Source organism: Bos indicus, chromosome 5 (genome assembly GCF_029378745.1).
Source record: "Bos indicus isolate NIAB-ARS_2022 breed Sahiwal x Tharparkar chromosome 5, NIAB-ARS_B.indTharparkar_mat_pri_1.0, whole genome shotgun sequence".
In the NCBI taxonomy this organism is placed as follows: domain Eukaryota; kingdom Metazoa; phylum Chordata; class Mammalia; order Artiodactyla; family Bovidae; genus Bos; species Bos indicus.
The window spans coordinates 41,271,495-41,298,797 of NC_091764.1; the positions used below are offsets into that span (position 1 = coordinate 41,271,495).

Sequence of the window (27,303 nt, forward strand, 5' to 3'; positions counted from 1 at the left end):
AAGAGATAGAGTATATGATTTAAAGTCTCCACTGCTGCTGCTGCTGCTAAGTCGCTTCAGTCATGTCCAACTCTGTGCCACCCCAGAGACAGCAGCCCATCAGGCTCTGCCGTCCCTGGGATTCTCCAGGCAAGAACACTGGAGTGGGTTGCCATTTCCTTCTCCAATGCATGAAAGTGAAAAGTGAAAGGGAAGTCTCTCAGTCGTGTCCGACTCTTAACGACCCCATGGACTGCAGCCCACCAGACTTCTCCATCCATGGGATTTTCCAGGCAAGAGTACTGGAGTGGGGTGCCATTGCCTTCTCCGAAAGTCTCCACAAGAGTGAATAATTTTGTGAGCGGAGGAATTAAAGTAATCGAGTTGTGACCAGGAAGTACACATCAGCAACTAGGTTAACTGAAGGATTTTGGAAGTGAATCAGCAGAGACCAGGTATTTTATGGGTGGACCATGTTGATGCCGAAAATGGGGAAGATCTATACAGTCAGGAAAAATAAGACCTGGAGCTGACTGTGGCTCAGATCATCAGCCCCTTATTGCAGAATTCATGTTTCAGTTGAAAAAAGTAGGGAAAATCACTAGGCCATTGACTGAGACCTAAATCAAATCCCTTATGATTATACAGTGGAGGTGACTAATAGATTCAAGGAATTAGATCTGGTAGACAGAGTGCCTGAAGAACTAGGGACAGAGGTTTGTAACATTGTACAGGAGGCCATGATCTAAACCATCTCCAAGAAAAAGAAATGCAAGGATGCAAAATGGGTGTCTGAGGAGGCTTTACAAATAGCTGAGGAAAGAAGAGAAGCAAAAGGCAAGGTTGAAAGGGAGAGTGATCACAAACTGAATGCAGAGTGTCAGAGAATGGCAAGGAGAGAAAAGAAGGCCTTCTTAAATGAAAAATGCAATAAAGTAGAAGAAAACAATAGAATGGGAAAGACTAGAGATCTCTTCAAGAAAATTGGAAATACCAAAGGAACATTTCATGCAAGGATGGGCACAATAAAGGACAGAAACAGTATGGAACTAACAGAAGAAGAAGAAATGAAGAAGAGGTAGCAATAATGCACAGAAGAACTATACAAACAATATCTTAATGACCCGGATAACCACAATGGTGTGGTCACTCACCTAGAGCCAGACATCCTGGAGTGTGAAGTCAAGTGGCCTTCACAGGTCTTAGGAGGCATTACTGCAAACAAACCTATTGCAGGTAATGGAATTCCAGCTGAGCTATTTCAAATTCTACAAGATGATGCTGTTAAAGTGCTGCACTCATTATGTCAGCAAATTCAGAAAACTCAGCAGTGGCCACAGGACTGGAAGAAATCAGTTTTCTTTCCAATCCCAAAGAAGGGCAGTGCCACAGAATGTTCAAACTGCCATACAGTTGCCCTCATTTCACATGCTAGTGAGATTATGCTCAAAAATCCTTCAAGCTAGGCTTCAGCAGTATGAGAACTCTGGATATACAGGCTGGTTTTAAAAGTGTCAGAGGACTAGAGATCAAATTGGCTACGTTTATTGGATCATAGAGAAAGCAATGGGGTTCCAGAAAAACACCTGCTTCATTGACTATGACTGTCAAGACTAAGCCTTTGACTATGTAGATCACAACACTGGAAAATTCTTAAAAGAGATGGGAATTCCAAACCACCTTACCTGTCTCCTGAGGTAAGGTGTATGTCGGTCAAGAAGCAACAGTTAGCAACAAACATGAAACAACAGACTGGTTCAAAATTGGGAAAGGAGTATATGCAGAGTATATCATGCAAAATGCCAGGATGGATGAATCACAAGCTGGAGTCAAGATAGTTGGGAGAAATAGCAACAATCTCAAATATGCAGATTATACCACTTTAATGGGAGAAACTGAAGGAAACTAAAGAGCCTCTTGATGAAGATGAAAGAGGAGAGTGAAAAAGCTGGCTTAAAACTTAACTGTCATAAAACTAAGATCGTGGCAATTGGCCCCATCCCTTCATGGCAAATAGAAGGAGAAAAATTGGAAGCAAGGACAGATTTTATTTTCTTGGTCTCTAAAATCACTGCGGACAGTGACTGCAGCCATGAAATTAAAAGACACTTTCTTCTTGGAAGGAAAGCTATGACAAACCTAGACAGTGTATTAAAAAGCCAAGACATCACTTTTCTGACAATGGTCCATTAAGTCAAAGCTATGATTTTTCCAGTAGTCATGGCAGATGTGAGAGCTGGACCATAGAGCAGGCTAAGTGCCAAGGAATTGAGGCTTTTAAATTGTAGTGTTGGAGAAGACTCATGACAGTCCCTTAGACAGCAAGGATATCAAACCAGTCAATCCTAAAAGAAATCAATCCTGAATATTCATTGGAAAGTCTGGTACTGAAGCTGAGGCTTCTATACTATGGCCAGGAGATGCAAAGAGCCAACTCATTGGAAAAGACCCTGATGCTGGGAATAACTGAAGGCAAAAAGAGAAGAGGGCAGCAGAGGATGAGATTGTTGAATAGCATCACCATCTGAAAGCACATGAATTTGATGAATATGACCAAGCTCTGAGAGATAATGAAGGACAGAGAAGTCAGGTGTGCTGTAGTCTTTGGAGTAACTAAAGTTGGAGATGACTTAGTGACCAAAGGACAACAACATGTTGACAATTCTCTTACCAAGAATCATGACACAGATGTAAGAGTAGAGAAGATACGTTGAGGAAAACACTAAAACTGCCATTGAAAGAGAAGTGAGCAGAAAGTAGACCAAGAATTTAAAAAGGAGAGTTAAGGATGCTTTAGTTCATTTATTTCCCTCACCATCCTCTGCCCATCCTCAGGTCTGAGGAAAAGATAGCCTAGACTCTAGATCCAAGGTATTAGAAGGTGGTACTCTTGTGACTGAAACTCCAATACTTTGGCCACCTCATGCAAAAAGTTGACTTATTGGAAAAGACCCTGATGCTGGGAGGGATCGGGGGCAGGAGAAGAAAGGGATAACAGAGGATGAGATGGCTGGATGGCATCACTGACTCGATGCACATGAGTTTGAGTGAACTCCAGGAGTTGGTGATGGACAGGGAGGCCTGGCGTGCTGTGATTCATGGCATCTCAAAGACTCGGACACGACTGAGCTACTGAACTGAACTGAACTGAACTCTTTTAAGTAGATTAGTTAACAAGGCACAGGGAAAGAGTGTGAGAGGGCTGGGATGACAGGAAAATTGAGGCAAATTATTAATCTACAGTTTAATATGAAAGTAAATAAGCAAGTATATAGGTGACCTAGAAGTCTTGGATTCCTGCTTGTTATGAAATAAGTAAGGTTGTGAGATATGGTGAGGAAAGGTGGAAGCCGTCTTAACTGACATGATGAAGATTGGCTCTATTTCAGTTCAGTTCAGTTCAGTCCCTCAGTCATGTCCGACTATTTGCGACCTCATGAATTGCAGCACACCAGGCCTCCCTGTCCATCACCAACTCCCGGAGTTCACTCAAACTCACGTCCATCGAGTCGGTTATGCCATCCAGCCATCTCATCCTCTGTCGTCCCTTTCTCCTCCTGCCCCCAATCCCTCCCAGCATCAGAATCTTTTCCAATGAGTCAACTCTTCACATGAGGTGGCCAAAGTACTGGAGTTTCAGCTTTAGCATCAGTCCTTCCAATGAACACCCAGGACTGATCTCCTTTAGGATGGACTGGTTGGATCTCCTTGCTGTCCAAGGGACTCTCAAGAGTCTTCTCCAGCACCACGGTTCAAAAGCATCAATTCTTCGGTGCTCAGCTTTCTTCATAGTCCAACTCTCACATCGATACATGACCACTGGAAAAACATAGCCTTGACTAGACGGACCTTTGTTGGCAAGTAATGTCTCTGCTTTTGAATATGGCTCTTGTTTCGTTAACTGAAAAAGACAGTTATGAGGAAATATGTATATATATCTTCAACATTTTTTAGTTGTACATTAATTCATCACATCTACTGCTTGTACTTCCACATTGTTTTTCTTGCATAAACCACTCAATACTGTCATCTCTGAATTCTAAACTTAGTTTCTCAAATAGAACAAGAACTGAAAGACACTTGAGAAGAGCCCTAAGGGCAGAATCTTTTTAAAATTTTACACTGTATCCCCCAGTTTTTTAATGGTAGTGTTGCCCACAATTTTTTTAAAGTACTTTGCCTTTATTGACTTTTTAAAATTATAAATGTTAATATAATGCATCTTCTATTTTATTGATTTAGGTATTATTTGATTAAATTGGATAAACAGGTTGGAACAAACACATCTGATTTGATTCAACAGTTGAATTGTATGGGCTTACCTGGTAGCTCAGATGGTAAAGAATCCACCTGCAATGCAGGAGACCTGGGCTTGATCCCTGGGTTGTGAAGATCCCCTGGAGAAGAAAATGGCAACCCACTCCAGTATTCTTGCCTGAAGAATCCCATGAACAGACCATGGGGTCATCTAGAGTCGAACACAACTGAGCAAATAACACTTATTTACAATTCAACAAATGGGAAATATGAACCTGCATGAAGTCCTGAATGTTCAGTCTCGTGTGGGCATATATTATGTAGAGAGAATTTATAGGTTAATCTGGCAAATTGAGAACCTACTTCTTGCTGTTAAATTAACTATACTAGCAATAGTGAAAGTGACAGGTTATGGCTTTCAGAAGCTGAAAAAAAAATAACTTTTTCAGAAATTCCTAGGAAAGGCTTTGTTCAATAAAATCATAATATGCATGTTTTTTTCAGCATATGAGGTGCTCATGTTTATACTTTTAGTGCTAGTTAAAAGTCATTATTAGGCTGGATTGCCATTACCAAAGCCTACATGTTTTCTAGAGCTATTTTTTTTTTTCAAATTTAAAATTCAAGACTGAAAGCTACCTTTCACATAATCTCTAAGATAATGATATACATATAATCTGGCTGTTACTGTTCTTCGACATCTAAGAGATTTGTGAAACTCATTTGTGTTCTCTGTGAGAACACACTGTTTTCAATCCTTTCATTTTCACCCTAGGGAAGAGATGGTGCGTGTGAGAAAACCAAAGGTTAACCAGGAAATCTTTGAAGAAGGTGATAATTTGTTGGGTAGATATTATAAAATGATTTTGAAAAGAGAAGGCATCCCTTCTTTGAATCTAAAAAGGAAATAAAACCTTTTTCAGCTCATATTCTCTTATAAAGAAAACTGTTATGCTTTGTGCAAATTTAAACTACTACATAAAGGCTCAGAGTAAGTTATCAGTTCAGCTCAGTTGCTCAGTCGTGTCTGACTGTAACCCCATGGACTACACCATGCCAGGCTTCCCTGTCCATCAGCAACTCCCAGAGCCTACTCAAACTCATATCCATCACATCGGTGGTGCCATCCAACCATCTCATCCTCTGTTGTCCCCTTATCCTCCCGCCTTTGATCTTTCCCAGCATCAGGGTCTTTTCCAATGAGTCACTTCTTTGCATCAGGTGGCCAAAGTATTGGAGTTTCTGCTTCAGCATCAGCCCTTCCAATGAATATTCAGGACTGATTTCCTTTGGTTCTGAATGACAGGTTGGGTCTCCTTGCAGTCCAAGGGACTCTCAAGAGTCTTCTCCAACACCACAGTTCAAAAGCATCCATTCTTCAGCATTCAGCTTTCTTTATAGTCCAACTCTCACACCCATACTTAGTGGTAGGCTATTACATAAATGGTTGGCTGATAGCATCATTTATAAAACATTGGAATTCACACATTTTAAAATGTAAATTAAGTGTGTCATTTCATCAATACATGATCTGACTTTTGAAAACTAGGTTCCTGAATTGTTCTGACCTAGGTATGTCATCTCCTGCCCTTGAAAGAGTCCTGTAAAAAGAAATATAGCTATTGTATGAATTCTTCTGAAACTGATTATCCTTTAAGTAAATATTCTTACCTTCATTCCTCACCTTCTCATTCCAAGTGTTGGCCTTTTCCTTATTTTACTGTTGATTAGCTCCTTTATGTAATAGAGTGAAAGTGAAAGTGAAGTCACTCAGTTGTGTCTGACTCTTTGTGACCCTATGGACTGTAGCCTACCAGGCTCCTCTGTCCATGAAATTTTCCAGGCAATAGTACTGGAGTGGATTGCCATTTCCCTCTCCAGGGGATCTTCCCAACCCAGGGATCAAACCCAGGTCTCCCGCATTGTAGACAGACGCTTTACTGTCTGAGCCACCAAGAAGTCCACTCCCAACATGTACATGTCATAAACAACCTGTGAATATCTCTCATTAATTGGCAAAGGGAAATTAAGGTTGTAGATCAAATTAAATCTGTTAATCGATTTCTCTTAAGATAAGGAGATTACCCTATTTATCTGGGTTGACCTAGTGTAATCACAGAGGTCTTTATATGCAGGGGAAGCAGAAAGGAGTCTCAGAGTAAAGGGACCTGAAAGGCACTGCATGCACCCACCTTTATGGGCTTTGAATCATGAGGAAGTGGAGTCCTCAAGCCACAGCATGTGGAAGATGTTAAACCAGCAAAGAAGTCTATTTCCCCTGTAGATTCTAGAAAGGATTACCCAGCTGACACCTTTGATTCTTTACACCCAATAAAATCTGTGTCAGATTTCTGACCTATAAACCTGTTAGGAAATAAATTTATGTTGATTTAAGCCAGTGTGATTGTAGTAATTTTTTATGGCAGCAATAAAATCTAATACATCTACCAGTGTTTGAGAATGGAAAATGAGGATGAAAACTCAAGACAGTCCATCCAAAGAAAGATTTAGTGTGGGTTAAAGTTGCAAGACTTGCTGACAGGAAGATAAAAGACCCTCACGGAATTTCAGCCTTTGCTCTCAGTGTTTCACATTAATATAGAAAGTCTACAGGGTACTATATCTAATAAAAGGACCTGAAAAATACTTCAAACAATTTGCCCTTGTTCAGGTCCGCGTCTAGTCTATACACTTGACTGTAGTTAGAGTGATCTTTTCATAAAACAAACTTAATTGTTTGTTGTTTCTCCTCACAGTCCATGTCATGGTTCTCCATTCCCTACAACCTGTGGCGGATTCATCTTGATATTTGGCAAAACTAATACAATTATGTAAAGTTTAAAAAAAAAAAAAAAAAAAAGAATAAAGGCCAAACATGGAGTGTAGCTCTCAAGGCCCCTCTATAACAAAAGGTTCTATTGAAGCCTTCTATCATACTTCTCTTTCCTTTGAACCTTATTATGTTCAGCCACGGTAACGTACTTTTGGTGTATGAATCCAGCATAGTATTTTGTACATTTTTCCTTCCTACATGTCATTTCTTTTACCACCAATGTCCTTCTAGATCATTGTATGTGCTGGCAAACCCCTGTGAATTCTTCAAAACTTAACTCAAACATTAAATTTTCTGGAAAATCAAGGAACTTTATAAAGGGAAATTATTTGGTCCATCCTTTAATGCCACATTGTGATTTATATACCTTGCAATATCAAAATTATTTCTTTCCATGTCATTCTTTTATGGCAGCTTCTTTAGGGCAGCAACTGGATCTAATAATACATCTGTGAGAATTCAGTAACTCACATACATTAATAGTATGTCTTCAATATGTAAATACTAGCTGAACAGTATGTTATCTGATCTGGCCAGCACACCACAGAGATGTCTTTTTTTTTAATGTGTTTATTTGAAGATAATTGCTTTACAGTATTGTGTTGGTTTCTACCAAACATCAACATGAATCAGCCATACAGAGATGTCTTTAAAAATGATGGTTTCTGATACCCAGGCCAGGTTTAAGTAACAGAAAAAATCATTTAACACACCTAGGACACATTTTGCATTTTAAATAAAATACTGATACTCACTAACTTACTTTGTTTGATACAACTCCTATTTCTAGCCATTAATTTAATGCATGCAATTTCATGATTTTATTGTGTCAAAAATGAAAACAATGAAATACAGTTGTCCCTCTCTCAGTTATCCATAGGAGATTGGTTCAAGGACCCCCACAGATACTCAAATCAGCTGATCTTCATGTCCCTCACATCCCATGAGTATACATATCAATAATTACCTTAAATGTACATGGATTAAATGCACCAAACAAAAGACATAGATTGGCTGAATGAATACAAAATCAAGACCCATATATACACTATCTATAAGAGAACCACTTCAGATCTAGGGACACATAAAGACTGAAAGTTCAGTTCAGTTCAATTCAGTCGCTCAGTTGTGTCCAACTCTTTGCGACCCCATGAATCACAGCATGCCAGGCTTCCTTGTCCATCACCAACTCCCGGAGTTCACTCAGACTCACGTCCATCGAGTCGGTGATGCCATCCAGCCATCTCATCCTCTATCGTCCCCTTCTCCTCCTGCCCCCAATCCCTCCCAGCATCAGAGTCTTTTCCAATGAGTCAACTCTTCGCATGAGGTGGCCAAAGTACTGGAGTTTCAGCTTTAGCATCATTCCTTCCAAAGAAATCCCAGGGCTGATCTCCTTCAGAATGGACTGGTTGGATCTCCTTGCAGTCCAAGGGACTCTCAAGAGTCTTCTCCAACACCACAGTTCAAAAGCATCAATTCTTCGGCACTCAGCCTTCTTCACAGTCCAACTCTCACATCCATACATGACCACAGGAAAAACGATAGCCTTGACTAGACGGACCTTTGTTGGCAAAGTAATGTCTCTGCTTTTGAATATGCTATCTAGGTTGGTCATAACTTTCCTTCCAAGGAGTAAGCGTCTTTTAATTTCATGGCTGCAGTCAACATCTGCAGTGATTTTGGAGCCCAAAAAAATAAAAAGTCTGACACTGTTTCCACTGTTTCCCCATCTATTTCCCATGAAGTGGTGGGACTGGATGCCATGATCTTCATTTTCTGAATGTTGAGCTTTAAGCCAACTTTTTCACTCTCCACTTTCACTTTCATCAAGAGGCTTTAGGGGAGTGTAAAAAAGTATTCCATGCAAATGGAAGCCAAAAGAAAACTGGAATGGTACTACTCATATCAGACAAAATAGACTTTAAAATACAGAGTATTCTAAGAGATAAGAAGGGATAATGCATAACGACCAAAGGATGGATCCAAAAAGGACATATAACAATTGTAAATATATTGTTTCTTCTTGATGTTTAGTCATTAAGCCATGTCCCATTCTTGGCTATCCCATGGAGTGCAGCTTGCCAGGCTCCCCTGTCCTCCACTATCTCCCAGAGTTTGCTCAAATCCATGTCCATTGAGTCGATGATACTGTCTAACCAGCTCATCCTCTGCCACCTGCTTCTCCTTTTAGCCTTCAATTGTTCCTAGCATCAGGATCTTTTCCAAGAGTCAGCTCTTCGCATCAGATGACCAAAGGATTGGAGCTTCAGCTTTAGCAACAGTCCTTCTGATGAATATTCAGGATTGATTGCTTTGATCTCCTTGCAGTCCACAGGACTCTCAAGAGTCTTCACTATCACCAGTATTTGAAAGCATCAGTTCTTCAGTGCTCAACCTTCTTTATAGTCCAACTCTCACATCCATACATGACTACTGGAAAAACCATACCTTTGACTATATGAACCTTTGTTGGTAAAGTGATATCTGCTTTTTAATACTCTGTCTAGGTTTGTCATAGCTTTCCTTCCAAGGAGCAAAATGTCTTTTGATTTCTTGGTTCATTCACCATCTACAGTGATTTTTGGAGCCCAGGAAAAGAAAGTCTGTCAGTGCTTCCAATTTTTCCCTTCTATTTAGGGACCAGATGCCATAGTCTTCATTTTTTGAATTTGAATTTCAGACTAGCTCTTTGACTCACCTCATTCACTTTCATAAAGAGGCTCTTTAGTTCCTCTTCTCTTTCTGCCATTAGAGTGATATCATGTGCATGTCTCAGGTTGTTGCTATTTTCCCCAGCTATCTTGATTCCAGCTTGTGTTCTTCCAGCCTAAAGTCCATAAGGTTGCAAAGAGTCAGACACAATCGAGCGACTAAGCACAGCACAGCACATGAAAACATTGACTACCATCCAGAAACTTTAGACTGTAACTATGGAAATATTTCTGTTTATTGAATACATTGCTTAGATGCCCACTGTTGTATTTGGGTAAAGCTAACTTGTTTTGGAATGGCTTGAAAGCCAGTAAAAGGTGTATTTAAGAATGTATCTTCAGAATTTGAATTCTGTCACATTTCATAGATTATTTGCCAGGAATATTTTGCTTCTTTTGTTTTAAGGGCCAATTCAAAGTAATCTGATATAGCTACTGATATTTTCGCCAGAAAAGAAATGTCCTGTGAGAAATCTGTCATCTTAAACATACCAGATATATCTCCCATTGTGCATCAACAAGTTGGCATTATGATTTTTAGAGCCAGTCTCCAGTGTATGGGCTTCCTTGGTGGCTCAGATGGTAAAGCATCTGCCTGCAGTGCAGAAGACCTGGGTTCGATCCCTGGGTCAGGAAGATCTCCTGGAGAAGGAAATGGCAATCCACTCCAGTCCTCTTGCCTGGAAAATTCCATGGACAGAGCAGCCTGGTAAGCTACAGTCCATGGGGTTGCAAAGAGTCAGACACCACTGAGCAACTTCACTTTCTTTCTGTTTCTTCAGTGTATTCATTTAGAACAAAATGAGTCTATAGGATCTAATCATGCAGATTGTGCTAGAGACTTACCAAAGAGCATCCCTTTTTAGGAACCACAAAGGCATTCTTTTTGTATATATCATGTAAGTTTCTCATCTCCTTAGTATACCAATCAGCCCATGTGCTCAATCATGTCTCACTCTTGGCAGACCCATGGACTGCAGCCTGCTGGGCTCCTCTGTCCATGGGATTTCCCAGGCAAGAATACTGGAGTGCGTTGCCATTTCCTGCTTCAGGGGCTCTTCCCAACCCAGGGATCAAGCCTGCATGTCTCCTGTCTCCTGCCTTGCAGGCAGATTCTTTACCACTTACTGGATGCCAGATAACTTGATATATTCTTTCTTCTTGTGTCTTTCAAGAAATTCTAGTACTAGATTTTTACTTTCTTTAAGATTAAGATATGTAGCAGTTCTCTTTGTTCTTTTAAGTACATACATTTACAGTGTACAGTAACTTCTGATTGATTCCATGTATTTGGAGCTTCTCCTTGATAGTTTTAGTGAAACTACAGCTGTCACTGTCCCTAGGTGTGGAGTGCATGTAACTTTTAAAGTTTTTAGCCCTCTATTCACTTGCTTGAGTATCTCTTCTTAATGATACAAAGTTATAAATTTCATCTGGACATAGTCATTGAGTCACTGTATTGTGATCCTTTAACTGGTTTGCATGATTTCCATGTTAACTTGATATTATTTTTCAGTTCTTCCAGGTATGATTTAGTCAGATACTTTTCTATATGAATAACTGTGTTTCTTTGAATGACTAACAGCAACAACTGTTTTATTCTTGCCTCACAGGTACTACAGTGCAACCATTCTGCAGATGTCTGGTGTCGAAGATGATAGACTTGCAATATGGCTGGCTTCCATTACAGCCTTCACAAATTTCATTTTCACACTTGTGGGTGTCTGGCTTGTTGAGAAAGTGGGCCGCAGGAAACTTACATTTGGTAGTTTAGCAGGTAAGTGTTGAAGAATTCAGTTATAAACTTCTCTAATGATAACAAATTAATCTTTTAAAATACAATACCATTACCACTTCTGATACAATTTTTGTAGCCATATAATAGAGTTTTTCTGTTCATATAATAGAGTTATAATAGAGGTCAAGAAGCAATAGTTAGAACTGGACATGAAACAACAGACTGGTTCCAAATCAGGAAAGGAGTATGTCAAGGCTGTATATGGTCACCCTGCTGATTTAACTTGTATGCAGAGTACATCATGCGAAATGCTAGGCTGGATAAAGCACAAGCTGGAATCAAGATTGCCAGGAGAAATATCAATAACCTCAGATATGCAGATGACACGACACTTACTGCAGAAAGCGAAGAACTTACAGAGCCTCTTGGTGAGAGTGAAAGAGGAGAGTGAAAAAGTTGGCTTAAAACTCAACGTTCAGAAAACTAAAATCATGGCCTCTGGTCTCATCACTTTGTGGCAAATAGATGGGGAAACAATGGAAACAGTGACAGACTTTATTTTGGGGGGCTCCAAAATCACTGCAGATGGTGACTGCAGCCATGACATTAAAAGATGCTTGCTCCTTAGAAGAAAAGTTACAACCAACCTAGACAGCATATTAAAAAGCAGAGACATTACTTTGCCAACAAAGGTCCTTCTAGTCAAAGATAGATGTGTGGTAGTAGTCACATGTGGATGTGAGAGTTAGACTATAAAGAAAGCTGAGCACCAAAGAATTGATGCTTTTGAACTGTGGTGTTAGAGAAGACTCTTGAGAGTCCCTTGTACAGCAAGGAGATCCTGTCCATCCTAAAGGAAATCAGTCCTGAATATTCATTGGAAGGACTGATGCTGAAGCTGAAATTCCAGTACTTTGGCCACCTGATGCAAAGAACTAACTCATTTGAAAAGAGCCTGATGCTGGGAAAGATTGAGGGTGGGAGAAGGGGATGACAGAGGATGAGATGGTTGTATGGCATCACTGACTCAATGGATGTGAGTTTGAGTAGGCTGCAGGAGTTGGTGATAGACAGGAAAGCCTGGCATGCTGCAGTCCATGCAGTCACAAAGAGTCGGACACAACTGAGCGACTGAACTGAACTGAATAGAGTTTTTCTGAAAAAAATTTTTAAATAAAAACTTTATTATGATATGTAACTAGAAATTAGAATTGTAGTCACAATTAGAGCCTACTGTGGGTAGCATTTTGCTGTTATTTTAAGTTTTACTCAAAGGTACAAAATGAAAAGCAAAGTTCTAACATATATTTTATTTTTAAGTTTGGGGTAATATGGAAATAAATTTGGAGCATTTTTTTTTTTCAAAGTTCTTTCAACAGTGAAACATTGGAATCATATAATTTCTTCACAAAGTTGGGACAGACTCTTTTAGTGTTTGAACAAGGCCTAAATCCTAGGGTAAATTCTGATTGATTTGGTATGTTTTCTGTGATAACTTAATAAGGAAAACACTTCTCACTTTAAAGTATCTTTTGTCTTTAAATCTTACCCGTTTTATTCATTATTTCTCTGATGCAAGGGCTTTTTCACTTGCCAAAATGATACCCTTCTCTGACACTGTCTTCACATGTTTGTATCAAAGAATTTTCTAATCTTTTTCAAATATACAAGCAGATTTCTACTTATCAATTAGCTATCTTTTAATTATTTCTTTGTAAGTTTACTTAGAGTAAGAATACATTTTTCAGTTAAAATATAAAGTTTCCAGGCCAGCATTAATTAAATTTTATTTTAACTAAATATAAGTAAAGCATTCATCCAATAGAACTGCTTCAAGTCACTTGTCCCAAATTTTGATGAGAAAATGCATTTAGGGTTTCATACTCAGTTATCAAGAATACATACTCCCTCTCACCCTTAACTCCAGAAGAAAGAGTAGAATGCATCCACCCTCTGTTTTTGCCTTGAGTGAAAGCTTTGAGCTGAATAATGTAAGTTGAAGTACAGTGTCAGAACTGAGAGGAAGGCAGGGGGAAGATTGATTAAAAGGCAGGGGGAAGAAAGGTAATTGCAACAGCCAATGTATACAGGGAAGCAGGAGGTAAGTGAGGAAAGGTGAGGGACAAGGGAAGGTTAAAAGCCATACATTTACAACCTAGTCAAGGAACCAGAATTGTTCAGGCCTGGAGAAAAAGACCACAGAGACACCAAATAGATCTCTTATTCTTGTAGATGGTAGATGTTATGAGGACATAGATTTTTTACTTAATATAAGAAAAATTTCATAATAATCAGACCTATGCAACAATAAATTGGGCTACCTCCTTAGGGTAGTAAGCTCTCAACAAAAGGATAGATGGCCATCAGGCAGTGATGTGCTAAAGACATTGCTGCAGTGGGTTGAAAATTGGATTTGCTGACTCCTGAAGTTCAGGTAAACTCTAAGAAGTGGTAATAGCTGCTTTGAAAATTTTTTAGTGGGCACACTTTCTTTTTGACAGGGCCTTAGTATACTGCTGCCTCAAGAGGCCTATTTTTTAAATAGAATTGTGGGTCTTAAATTTGGGATTTGGCTTTTGAGATTTTGAGAAAAATGGTGGTTTTGAGATGGGGAAAGTAGTTTTTCTAGCTGCCTCTATCCCTTTGTTTGTTGTATTCGAGGATTTTGAGTCATTATAGATACAAAGCCAGACTGGGTTTGAATTTTGTGACATTGAACAAGGCTCTATTTTCTCATCTATGAACAGGGATTAATTATAGTCCTTCATAGGTTTATAGTAAAGACTGAAGACATTAACACATGTATAGCATTTCAAACAGAACCTGACACAGACAGTAAAATGTTCAAAGAATTTTGCTATCACAGTATTGTTGCTGCCAAAGAGTGATTATTTATTGTTTTAACCATAATCCAGGAGCATTCCTGAACTCTTCTTCTGGATGTCATGTTTCACGCCTCCGTGTAAGTCCTCTTCCCCAGGGATTTTCAGAACCTATTGCTGACTAGTCAGAGAAAGTGAACTGAAGTGAAAGTCTCTCAGTCATGTCCAACTCTTTGCGATCCCAGGGACGATACAGTCTATTGAATTCTCCAGGCCAGAATATTGGAGTGGGTAGCTTTTCCCTTCTCCAGGGGATCTTCCCAACCCAGGAATCGAACTGCAGTTTCCTGCATTGCAGGCAGATTCTTAACCGATTGAGCTATCAGGGAATTTGAAAAAAAAAAAAAAAAGACTTGGGGGAAAAGACTAAGTTTCCAGGCACTCCCTTTATGAGTCAAAGGCAGTGGCAACCCACTCCAGTACTCTTGCCTGGAAAATCCCATGGACGGAGAAGCCTGGTAGGCTGCAGTCCATGGGATCGCTAGGAGTTGGACAAGACTGAACGACTTCACTTTCACTTTTCACTTTCATGCATTGGAAAAGGAAATGGCAACCCACTCCACTGTTCTTGCCTGGAGAATCCCAGGGACGGGGGAGCCTGGTGGGCTGCCGTCTACGGGGTTGCACAGAGTCGGACACGACTGAAGCGACTTAACAGCAGCAGCAACAGCCTTTATGAGCAACCTGGACGCAGTTTTCTTTCCTGCTGAATGAAGGGATTGTCATTAAATTTGTAGTATTACAAGAAAGATCAGTTCTCTTAGCAAGCTTTGAAAATATTAAGTCAGGATACCACAGAATGTGCTACCTTTAAATTATTCATAGGTTATATATTTTGGATTTCTTTGTATAAAGAGTTTCTTTGGGCCTAAATACAGTTTATTTGTAGTACTTTTTAAAGACTGAGGACCTAAAATATTTTTAAGAATTTATTTATTTAGTTTTTTTTTGTTTGTTTGTTTTTTAATGTAGCACAGGGAATTCCACTCAGCACTCTGTGGTTACCTAAATGGGAAGGAAATCCAAAACAGAGGGGACATATGTATACATATGGCTGATTCACTTTGTTATACAGCAGAAACTAATGTTACAGTATTTTAAAGCAACTATTGTTGTTGTTTAGTTACTAAGTTGTGTCCAACTCTTTGTGACCCTATGGATTATAGCCCACCAGGTCCCTCTGTGCATGGGATTTCCCAGTCAAGAATACTGGAATTGTTTGCCATTTCCTTCTCCAGGGGATCTTGCCAACCCAGAGATGGAACCCATGTCTCCTGCATCAGCAGGCAGATTCTTTCCATCTGAGCCACCAGGGAAGCTGCAAAGCAACTACACTCCAATCAAAATTTATGAGTAAATAAAGAAATAATAACATTTTTAAAGAAATTATTTTTACTTTTTTCACCATTTTTCACCTAATAAAATAAATCATAATATATTTAATATTCTACCAGTGCTAGTATTAGAACACTCTTCTATTTAAAATTTCTTAAATTAGCCTTGAATTTTTAAATCATTCCCTATTTTGTATTTTATTGATTTTTTTTTTATATTGGGTGAAATTTAGTAAAAAAAAAAAAATCAAAATAACTTTTTGAATAGGTACTTGTTCTTTAAAAATTACTATAAACAAACTGTATTTAGCTAGACCAGGACAAAGAAACTCTTTATACAAAGAAATATAAAATATATAGTCCATAAATAATGTTAAATTTAGGACATTTTGTGGTATTCTGACTTAATATTTTCAAAGCTTGCTAAGAGAACTGGTCTTTCTGGTAAGTATTACCAACTTAATGACAGCCTCTTGATCCTTTTAATAGAGGAAGGCTTATATCTATGTAATTTTGTTGCTTATAAATCAGAAAGCCAGAAACACTGTGTTATTTTCTGCCAGATATTTTGGTAGTGGAGTATTCCCTAAAATATCACTCACAGCTTGTCTTTATCAGAATTACCAAGAATACTTTAAATTGTGAATTCTTGGGGGCCCAACCCCCAATCTGCTAAATTGAAATCTCTGAAGATGAAGTCTGGAGCATGTGTAAGTGATACTTAAGCACAAAAAGTGTGTTCTGTTTGAGTCTTGGGTAAGGAAATTTTTTTTAAAAAATATCTACTAATAATACAGGCCCTTGTATCAGATCGTTAAGGTAACTTACTTCATCAAGTATTTTTGAGGATTCTATTTATCCAGCACACTACCTCCTATGGAGAACATTCTTATTAGGAAAATGATATCAGAATTCCAAAATGCAACAGTATAGTTGGCTAGGGAGGGACTCCTTTCTTATAATATAAAGAATGTGCCCAAACTTGCCATTACACTGGAAGAGATCCTTTCATACAAGGCCTTCCTGCACTGGACTCAATGAACCATTGAGTCCATTGACAACCATAGAACTGTTGAAAACTATAACAACTTTAAATGCCATTGAGTCACTGATAAAGCAGCTGTGATTTGTTAAGGGAGAGGAAATAGGTAGTTCAGGTAGTTTTAAGCCTTAAAGAGACATGTGCATATGATAGGACGAGGTGACCATTTTAAAATTTACTCCATAAATTAAGTCATTTAAGACACCATTCCCTTCCCTTAAGAAATTTATCATCTCATAAGATAAGAGTTTTTACTCTGTCACGGCTATCACAATCACCTATGAAATCATATTATCTGATCTCCATTTTATAGAAACTGATTCAGAGGTTGAGGCACATTCTAAACAGTTGCACTTTCAATAGGAAGCCAGGATTGAGAAATAAGACTATGATAAAAGTATGATACTGACTTTTAAAATATTTCCATCCATAGTAGGTCAAAATAGATTTGTGTTTAGGAAATGTAAACCTTCAACTAGGAACTTTATATATCCAAATGGTCTTTTCCCCAAATTTTGCAAGTTGGTTGGACTTTTTTGAGATGAATCCAAGAGATATAATATCTATACTGCAGAACTCTCATCTGGGATATTTCTCCCATACTAACTCACAACCTCAATTGAATAGTCTTAATGTGTTTTGTTATTTTCTTAGAAAATAGCCAACATTGCAAAAATCTGTAGTACTGTGAGATCTGCTCTATGCCAGGCACTAGAATTGAATATATGTTAATATGTGTTAGGTATACTATCTTAGTGGAGAAGGAAATGGCAACCCACTCCAGTGTTCTTGCCTGGAGAATCCCATGGATGGAGAAGCCTGGTAGGCTGCAGTCCATGGGGTTGCACAGAGTCGGACATGACTGAAGCGACTTGGCAGCAGAATACTATCTTAGAGTTTACAGTTTATCACAGAGACCAGTTATTTTAAGTAGTGCTATGAAAGAAGAGTTTCCTTTGCATCCTAAAATATCAATGTTTCCTGATTGAAGCAAATCTTACCTGTCCCATGACAATATTCTGTGCGGGTAATTTTGGAAAATACTTAGGACCCAGCTTCTTTGATAGACAGATTAACAGTAAAACTATTGGTTTATTTTGCTTTATTTGAGGAGAGAGGGATGACTTTTATTTACATGCCCAATAAATATCTTCTCTTTCTGAGAGATAGACTTGTTTTTTGTTTCCCAATTCAGGAATTGGTAGTTTTTTGAGAATATAATACCTCAAACTAGTTCTAGTTCTAGTTTGAATTTTAAGCCAACAAGGGGAAAATGACCTGTGATTGTATATTCATGGCTTTTCAGCCTGGTGTGGTAAAATAGGCTTCTGATCTTTTCTTCAAGCCATCTCCCTCCTTTTCAGCTTTCTTCTAGATTTTGAAAGTATACTGCTGCTGCTGTATTTAATAATTGTAGTACAATAATTAACATTTTTAGCTTTATAAAAATCTTTCAGATGTATTGTGATATTTAAAATTCACTGCAATTCTGCAGGATGAATATCACTAAGCCCCATTTTACAGCAGAAAAAATTGAATGTTGGAAAGGTTATGTGCATTGTCCAAGATCATGGAGTCAAGAAACAGCAGGATGAGAACTTAACCACCGTATCTAACTTGACATATCACCTCTGTATTAAACACAAACACTTCAACAATTATGTAATCTAGTTTCACTTTAACAGTGCTTCCCAAAGTTGTTCTTTTATCCATTTGAAAAATACCTTTCATCATTCTTAAATAACTTCTTCATTTATCTAATAGAAACTTTACTGCTACATAAATGACCACCCTGAGTTCCATATTTTAAACATATTGCCTCATTCAAGTAAATTATACAAACAAATGCATCCATATTTTCTTCTTTCTTCCCATGACCTTTTTTTTATCCTCACAATGGCTGGAACAATAGTCAGAAATTTGAAAACTTTCTTGTTTCCTGTCAGTTTTCTATAAAGGACTCAAAAATGAGCTTTTTAAGTGATATATATGTGTGTGTGTGTGTGTGTATTTTTAAGTGATTTTATATATATATATAATGTTATATCTTTTTAAGTGATTTTATATATATATAATGTTATATCTTTTTAAGAGATTTTATATAAAATCACATTCTGTACCCTAAAATCAAAGACAAATATTCCACTTCCAAATGCCAACAGGAAAAAGAATTGAATGTATGTGTTATGTCATTTCTGGGATTTTTAAGTCTTTACAAAATGTTGCTCCTTTTTATGAAAAATTCTCTTTCACCTGTTTTTGAAATATTTAGTTACTTTTTAGTTTATTATTTGGATTGTACTTTGCCGACATTACTTTGCCAACAAAATTCTGTCTAGTCAAAGATATGATTTTTCCAGTTGTTATGTATGGATGTAAGAGTTAGACCACAAAGAAAGCAAAGCACCAAAGAACTGACGCTTTTTAACTGTGGTGTTGGAGTAGACTCTTAAGAGAGATCCAAGGAGATCCAACCAATCAATCCTAAAGGAAATCATCCCTGAATATTCATTGGAAGGACTGATGCTGAAGCTCCAATACTTTGGCCACCTGATGCAAAGAACTGACTCGCTGGAAAAGACCCTGATGCTGAGAAAGATTGAAGGCAGGAGGAGAAGTGGACGACAGAGGATGAGATGGTTGAATGGCATCACTGAGACGATGGACATGAGTTTGAGCAAGCTCAGGGAATTGGTGATGGACAGGGAGGCCTGGCTTGTTGCAGTCCATGGGGTCTTAGAGTCGGACACGACAGAATGACTGAACTATTACTACCATTTGGATTCTAGATGATCAAATAACATTAGAACAGTTTTGTTGGTAATGAAAGGAGTACTTGATATATATCTGTTGCCTTTTGTACTTCCTGGCATGTTAGGCACTCAATAATGTCAGTTATATTAATTCTTTTTGAGACTGTCAGCAGTCCAAAATTGTGTTTATTTAGAAAGTTATTACCAGTGCTTGGCTAACAGATGTATTTGATTTGAATTTCACTCTTCTCATTTCTCACAGTGAACATGCTAGTGAGTTTTTATGGCAATACTTGTGTATGAGGATCTTTTTTTTAATCCAATAAAGATATATCAAGCTATTTTTTTCAGAGAGATATCTTGCTAAACCCAGTCTGCTTTGAAAGAATGTTGTCAGCTCTTCTCTGATATAAAACTTCTTTTTTTTTTTTAGGTACCACTGTAGCCCTCATTATTCTTGCTTTGGGATTTCTGCTGTCAGCCCAAGTTTCTCCACCCATCACTTTTAAGCCAATACCTCCTTTAGGTCAGAACACTACTTGCACAAGATACAGGTGAGATTTTATAATGGTCCCCTTCCTTAACCTAATTTTGATAACTTCTTTGTTTACTTATAACTTTCCTAAAATATGAGAGATGAGTAGGAGCTTCCTAGGCATCCAGACTTAATGGTGGAAACACATGCTTCAGGAAAAGTGGGTTATTAGACACAATCTTGGTGATATTTCTCTGGAAATTGGAAGCATATATTGATACAGAATCTAAGCAGGAATACTGAAAAGCTATTTTATATCATATATGACTCAGTGACATCTACATTCTAAGTGAAATAAACTTTCATCAGAATTAAGCTTTTCCATGATGTACATATCTGATACACTTATCTGGATATTCTATCAGTTTCCATGATGTACATGTCTGATACAGTTTATTATCATTTGGATATTCTATCAGTTAATCTTTACCATGTTCCACAAGTATCCCTTCATTCATTTAAGCAGAAAAGAATTTTTCCTCTCATTAGTAGGGTTCTTGAAGAGCAATAGAAAGTGGGAAAAGGTGCTGGAAGAGTGTTTTAATCATCAGTTTCAGGTTTAATAACTTGTTAAGCAGTATACACCCCATGTGATAGATTAATAGATAGATAAATGGATGAATGGATACATCGGCTGACAGATGGACTGAAGAATGCACAATTGAATTAATTAAAAATTGAATGACTGAACAGGTCAATTAATAAATTTATCAGTAGAGTTCCACATTCCTTCGTGGTTGTGATTCCCTTTTAGGGCTTCTCAGGTAGCTCAGTAAGAATATGCCAGCTAATGCAGGAGACGTGGGTTCAGTCCCTGGGTTGGAAAGATCCCCTGAAGAAGGAAATAGCAACCATATCCAGTATTCTTGTCTGGGATATCCCATGGGTAGGGGAGCCTGGCGTGCTATAGGCCATGGGGTCACAAAAGAGTCGGGCATGACTTAGTGACTAAACAACAACAAACAACAAAGAGTTTCAACGTTTTTTACTTCATTTTAGTGGCTGGAAAGGCTAGCAACCCCTTTAAAATGTATGGATCGAATAGCTTTAAAAACAAAAAATGATATTTCTTCAGCCTCAACTAAACAGATGTAAGTCTTAAATCAAAGGGTAAATCATTTATTAAGTCAGGTACTCCTATATGAAATTAAAACATTACATTGATACACTAAATTCCACTTGGGATCACTTGGAGCTTCTCATTTAACAGAATTTATGGTGCCTTCTTACTACAACAGTGAGGAAGACATATGTAATTATGTCTTTCTGGTTGCAAATTGTGATATCCACTTGCCTTTGGAAATGAATGATGTATATGTTTATCACTTTACTGTTTTTTGACAGTCTTTATGTTCTAAGGAAGATTTAAAGGTGTCTTAAAAGAAGTTAACCTTAACATAGACTATTTCTGTATATAGAGATTTTTATTCTTTGGATATCTGACCTCAACTGCTAGAAAGGTGGTAGACCATTGCTAGAATTCTGCATGCTCTACTTTTGTTTTTCTTGAAAGATATTTTTTTAAGTACAGTGTTTTTAGCTCAGTTACCTCTAACAAATTATTAAAAAACTACTATTGTTTGAGAAACATAGAATACTTTTTAGATTTGATGTCTGATTTAGATGCAGCAATTTAGATTGAGAAGATTGATACACTGTCAGGTCAACTAAAGGCAGAAATTCAGCCAGAGAATATGAATTAAAAAATTTTATGAAGTTCGATACAGAAAAGAAATAACTAAGTTTTTAATGATTTACATAATGAAATAGCTTTCCTGATATCAACTTTTAAAATTTCAATAAAAATATTTATTGCTGTAGTATAGTTCATTGCATGGCAATTTGTGATCATCAATCTATTAATCCCACCAATCCATCTAAATTGTTATCATCTACCTATCAATATAGGTAGGTGACAATAAAATATTTTCTTTCACCTACCAATTTAAGATAAAATTGTAGTGGAGTGAGAGAAGTGTACAATCTAATATTGTTCATATCACAAACCGATAAGTTTTTAAAAACAGAACCAAATTTTATATGTCTTCTAGGAGTCACTGAATATGCAAAGCAATTATTTCTCATGTAGTTTCTTTAAGAGAAACATAGGTTTTGTGAGCAGTTGACAGTACTTATAGTATGTATGTATAGTCTGAATGATTTTATAAAATATATCTTCAGTCCCCTTACTGATTTTGTTATTGTTAAAAGTATCTATATACATTTCCCATTTCTTTACAATAAATATGAAAAATACAGTATACAGCATACATGAAAGTTATTAAGAGAGTAAATCCTGAGTTCTCATCACAAAAATGATTTGTTTCTTTAATTTTATGTATATAAGAGATGATGGATGTTTACTAAACATTGTGGTAATCATTTCATGATGTATATAAGTCAAATAATACTGTAAACCTTAAACTATGCAAATCTTTATACCAATTGCCTCTCAATAAGACTGGAAAAAAATTAAAATTAAAAAGAAGATAAAAATGAAACAGTCATGTTTGCATGACTTTAGGATGAGTAATTCTCATGCAGTAAATAAATACAGGTGGTATACTTTCCTCTTGGAATGATCTGTACAGGAAAACTGAGCAAAGAAAAAAGATTTAAAGGGAGAAATGGTTTAATCTTAAGAACACTGTGTATTATTGGTGGGAACGTAAATTTTTATTCACTTTGGAAATTGATATACTTTTGCCTAGTAAAGGTTAAATGCATAGACCACTCGACTCAGCACTTCCACTTGAAGAAATCTATTGAGATGGGTATGTAATGCCCTCTGACTCTATACTCTACTAGACTAGAGAAGATTTATGGAATTGAATGGTTCAAGAACAATGGTTGTTCTTTATTTTAATTCAAAAAGTGTTGATTGCATGGTGTCACTAGGTAGGTTAGAACCACAAACATTGTAGATTGGGATACACTAATGACTTCAAACCCAAGACATTGACTACCTTAAATAATTTCTAATAAGAATTTATGCTTTTAGAATTTTTAATTGATGATATTCTTTCCAAATCCTGGTTAGATTTTCTGAACCAAATGTATTAAATAACATCTTTCAGATCTACTTTCTGCAGTTAAAATTGTGTACAGTCACAGAGTGCCAACTAAGGCTTAGGAGAAATAACTCCAGTTGGATTTATCATCTTAATCATTTATCTGTATAAGAATACACATGCATATACCAAATATGGCTTTTAGTTCCATGCTCTCAAATTACTAATAAACATATTTTCTTATAAGAGCTATCCAAATTTGAGAATTCAAACCTTTCCTGAATAACATTTCCCTGAAATCTTTGACTTTTTATAATTTATAAGTATGATCTCAGTAGTGACTTCCCTAGTGGCTCAGAGATAAAGAACCTGGCTGCCAATCCAGGAGACCCGGTTTTGATCCCAGGATCGGGAAGATCCCCTGCAGGAGGGCATGGCAACCCTCCAGTATTCTTGCCTGGGGAATCCCATGGACAGAGGAACCTGGAAGGCTACAGTCCATCTGGTTGCAAAGTTAGACACAACTGAAGCAACTGAGCACAGCACACAGCACGTGATCTCGATATATTCAAATCACTGTCAAAAACCCTCAAAGTAAACAGATATTTCTTAAAGTATACAGCTATAGAATTGCAGATACTCTCACCCTAGGGCTTTCATTCACATTGCCACTCATTGGAGCACATACTCATAGGATTGTATAAGGATGAGTTAATATATAGAAAGCACCTAAAGCAGTTCTTAGCACATAATAAGCACCCAATAAATATAACCATTGTTATCATTAATAAAACCTATAATAAAATATGACATTATGATAATGAGTAGAAGTCTTTCCCATCTTTTGAAGAAGAAGAGTTTTAAGCAGGGTAGTGACTTGACCAAATTTTCTATTCTCAACTTTCTCTCTGGGGCACAGAGGGCACATGTTGATATGAGGAGACTAATTATTAAAATTACCTATGAGAGAGATTAGTAGTTGCCTGGACTGTGGTGGTGATGCTCAAGATAAGCAGGTAAACAGATTCTAGATAAATCTAAGAGAAAAATCAACAGGAATCAAAAATAGGAAATTGATTAACTATCAGCAACCAGATAGAACAGATCATAGAAGTCAGTTGGGGTAATTAAAGGAGAAAGTTACAAGAAGGACTGTGCTTCTAATTTACGGCTCGTTTTCCTATTAGTATTTTTCAACTGAGAATCTTACCTAGAACCATCTGATGTTGTTGTTCAGTCACTCAGTCGTGACCAACTCTTTGTGACTCCATGGACTGCAGCGCACCATGCTTCCTTGTCCTTCATCATCTCCCAGAGGATGCTCAAACTCATATCCATTGTGTCAGTGATGCCATCTAACCGTCTCATCCTCTGTCCTCCCCTCTCCTCCTGCCTTCAATCTTTCCTAGCATCGGGGTCTTTTTTTAATGAGTCAGCTTTTATCAGATTGCCAAAGTGTTGGAGCTTCAGCTTCAGCATTAGTTCTTCCAATGAATATTCAGGATCGATTTCCTTTAGGATTGACTGGTTTGATCTCCTTGCAATCCAAGGAGCTCACAAGAGTCTTCTCCAACACAATAGCCTAAAAGCATCAATTATTCGGTACTCAGCCTTCTTTATAGTCCAGCTCTCACATCTATACGTGACTACTGGAAAAACCATAGCTTTGATTAGATGGACCTTTGTAGGCAAAGTAATGTCTCTGTTTTTTAATATGCTGTCTAGGTTGGTCATAGCTTTTATTCCAAGGAGCAAGTGTCTTTTAATTACATGGCTAAGGTCACCATCTGCAGTGATTTGGGAGCCCCCAAAAATAAAGTCTCTCACTGTTTCCATCGTTTCCCCATCTATTTGCCATGAAGTGATGGGATTGGATTCCATGATCTTTGTCTTTTGAATGTTGAGTTTTAAGACAGCTTTTTCACTCTCCTCTTTCACCTTCATCAAGAAGCTCTTTGCCATAAGGGTGGTGTCATCTGCATATCTGAGGTTATTGATATTTCTCCTGGCAATCTTGATTCCAGCTTGTGCTTCATCCAGCCCAGCATTTCACATGATGTACTCTGTATATAGGTTAAATAAGCAGGGTAACAATATACTGCCTTGACATACTCCTTTCCCAATTTTGAACCAGTCCGTTGTTTCATGTCCGGTTCTATCTGAGAAAGTACATTCCTCACCCCCATAGATCTGCCTCACCAGGACAGTGGAGAGTAAGTGCTTCAAGTACATCTTCCATTAAGAACCACTTCAGTTTCTTTTTTTTTTTTTTTAACTGCTTAACTGCCAGCTTTCTTTCATTCCTTTTTTTCCTTCTTGAACATTATTAAATGAAGAGTACAAAAATAATGTGTATGTTTTTCTGTAGAGTAACATTTTCATGTTTCTCTCTCTAAATGAGGTTTTCAGACATCCAAGTTGACATAGTATTCCTTCATTTATAGACCTCCCTATATTTGTGACACTAGTTTTCATAAACTGTATTATGCCTAACTAACTATAATTAGTTTGGCGTAATAATTACTAATTATAATTAATGTCTTCAAAGTTCACTTACAATAAAAATAATTTTGCATTCATTTCATTTTTTTTCTCCATTAGCCAACCTTGAGTGATTGAGCACATGTTATTGGCATTAGCACTGAGACTGTTAGATTTAATCATAAAACTTTCATATGACCTAGAAATGTATAGCAACCTTATTAGCCCCTATTTTTTTTTAGCATTTGGCATATTCCTGAGTGATAATGTGTTTGTTTCCAGTAATTTTTAGCAACTTGACAATGAATATAGTGTTATACTGTGAGTGAGACTTATTGTTTGTTGACTTTTATTTTCTAAAACTTACTGATTTCCTTTAAAATTTGCATATTTTAATTTTTTGGTCTGATGATACAGCTTAATAGGCCTTGAGGTTAATATTAAGTAAAACTACAGTAGAAAATATGCTGTATCTGTTGAATAATATCCACAGACTTATTTCAGATAATGATAATTATAATTAAATTGGTAGAAAAGAAAAATGAGATTTGAAACAAAAAGCCTATATAACCTTATCATATATCTGTATCTCCAAGTAATCGCATATGTCTTATGCTAGCACTTAAATAACCCAATACGAAATTTGACATCTGGAGAGAAGGATGATAGAATAGATTCTTGGAGGAAGTTAACCACTTATGGGACATAATTATTGAGTTCTTCATGACTTTTTTACCTAGAAGCCTGTATTTTCAGTCAAGGACCTGCAAAGCCACCACAATGGCAATATCCCCTACTTAAATCCTATTTGTTTTCCACAATCATGAAGTGCTTCTTGGGAAGCCTTAAAGACAAAAACAAGGCTATTTTATTTTAGGATTGCAAAGACTGGGAGAAGAGCATTCCAGGAAGAGGGAACATATGTGTACAGGCCCTAAGCATGGAGTATGGATTCTTCAAGGAACTTACCCATGAGCAAGAGAACAGTACAAAAATAGACTGGATGGCAGGTCATGACAGACCATACTGGGACCCTCAAAAGCCATGAGAATTTTAGACATCATTTTAGAATACTGAGAAGCCTTTAAAGATTGATAAGAATGACTTAATCAGACTTGTGTTTCTAAAAGATCACTCTTGCTGCTTAGGAGAATTGATTAGGGAAGGACAAAGGGTGATGAGTGGAGATCAGATGAAAGAAATTGGAAGCCTAGGCAAGAAATAATGCAGCCTTGACAGTGGTAGTGGAGACTCAAGAGATTTGGGGGCTGTGGGCCCCAAACAGTGTAACAGTGTAACAGTGTAACAGGCTGGATAATCAGATGGATGATAGACAAGAACAAAGACTCTGCACATGGTTAAGATAGTAACCAGGGAACAGGAGTCTGGAGCTGTAAAATCTCCCTGTAGCTCACTTCTTAGAATACAGTTTCAAGGATGCAAATCAGAAGAGCCTTTCCCTTGCTTTCCAGTTAAGTTCAGCAGTCCTGTAAAAAGAACAGTATTTGATGTCACTTACACTTTTATTTGAAATGTCATTTTTCCTCCCTCTTGAACTCAAAAGACTTTTGAGAAAAGCTCTTTTGCATTTATCCATTTAGGTCTGAAGTAAAGGGGGAAGAAGTAAAGGGAAAGAAGTAAAGGGGAAAAGTTGTGTGTCTCTGAAATTTAGAAGGATTTTTATTCTTATTCTAGAGCTCTGATCATTACAATGAATAAATAAAATCAACCTGGAATTCTGTTC

General features: G+C 37.4%; 1 protein-coding gene across 1 annotated transcript in view; it reads left to right on the forward strand.

The window, feature by feature from the left end:
* The window catches only part of SLC2A13 (solute carrier family 2 member 13), a 526,379-nt gene that overhangs the window by 339,615 nt on the left and 159,461 nt on the right, over positions 1-27,303 (forward strand). The window contains exons 5-6 of the mRNA XM_019960789.2: positions 11,397-11,560; positions 19,966-20,086. Coding sequence (XP_019816348.2) covers positions 11,397-11,560; positions 19,966-20,086 — 285 coding nt within the window. The remainder of the gene's footprint in view (positions 1-11,396; positions 11,561-19,965; positions 20,087-27,303) is intronic.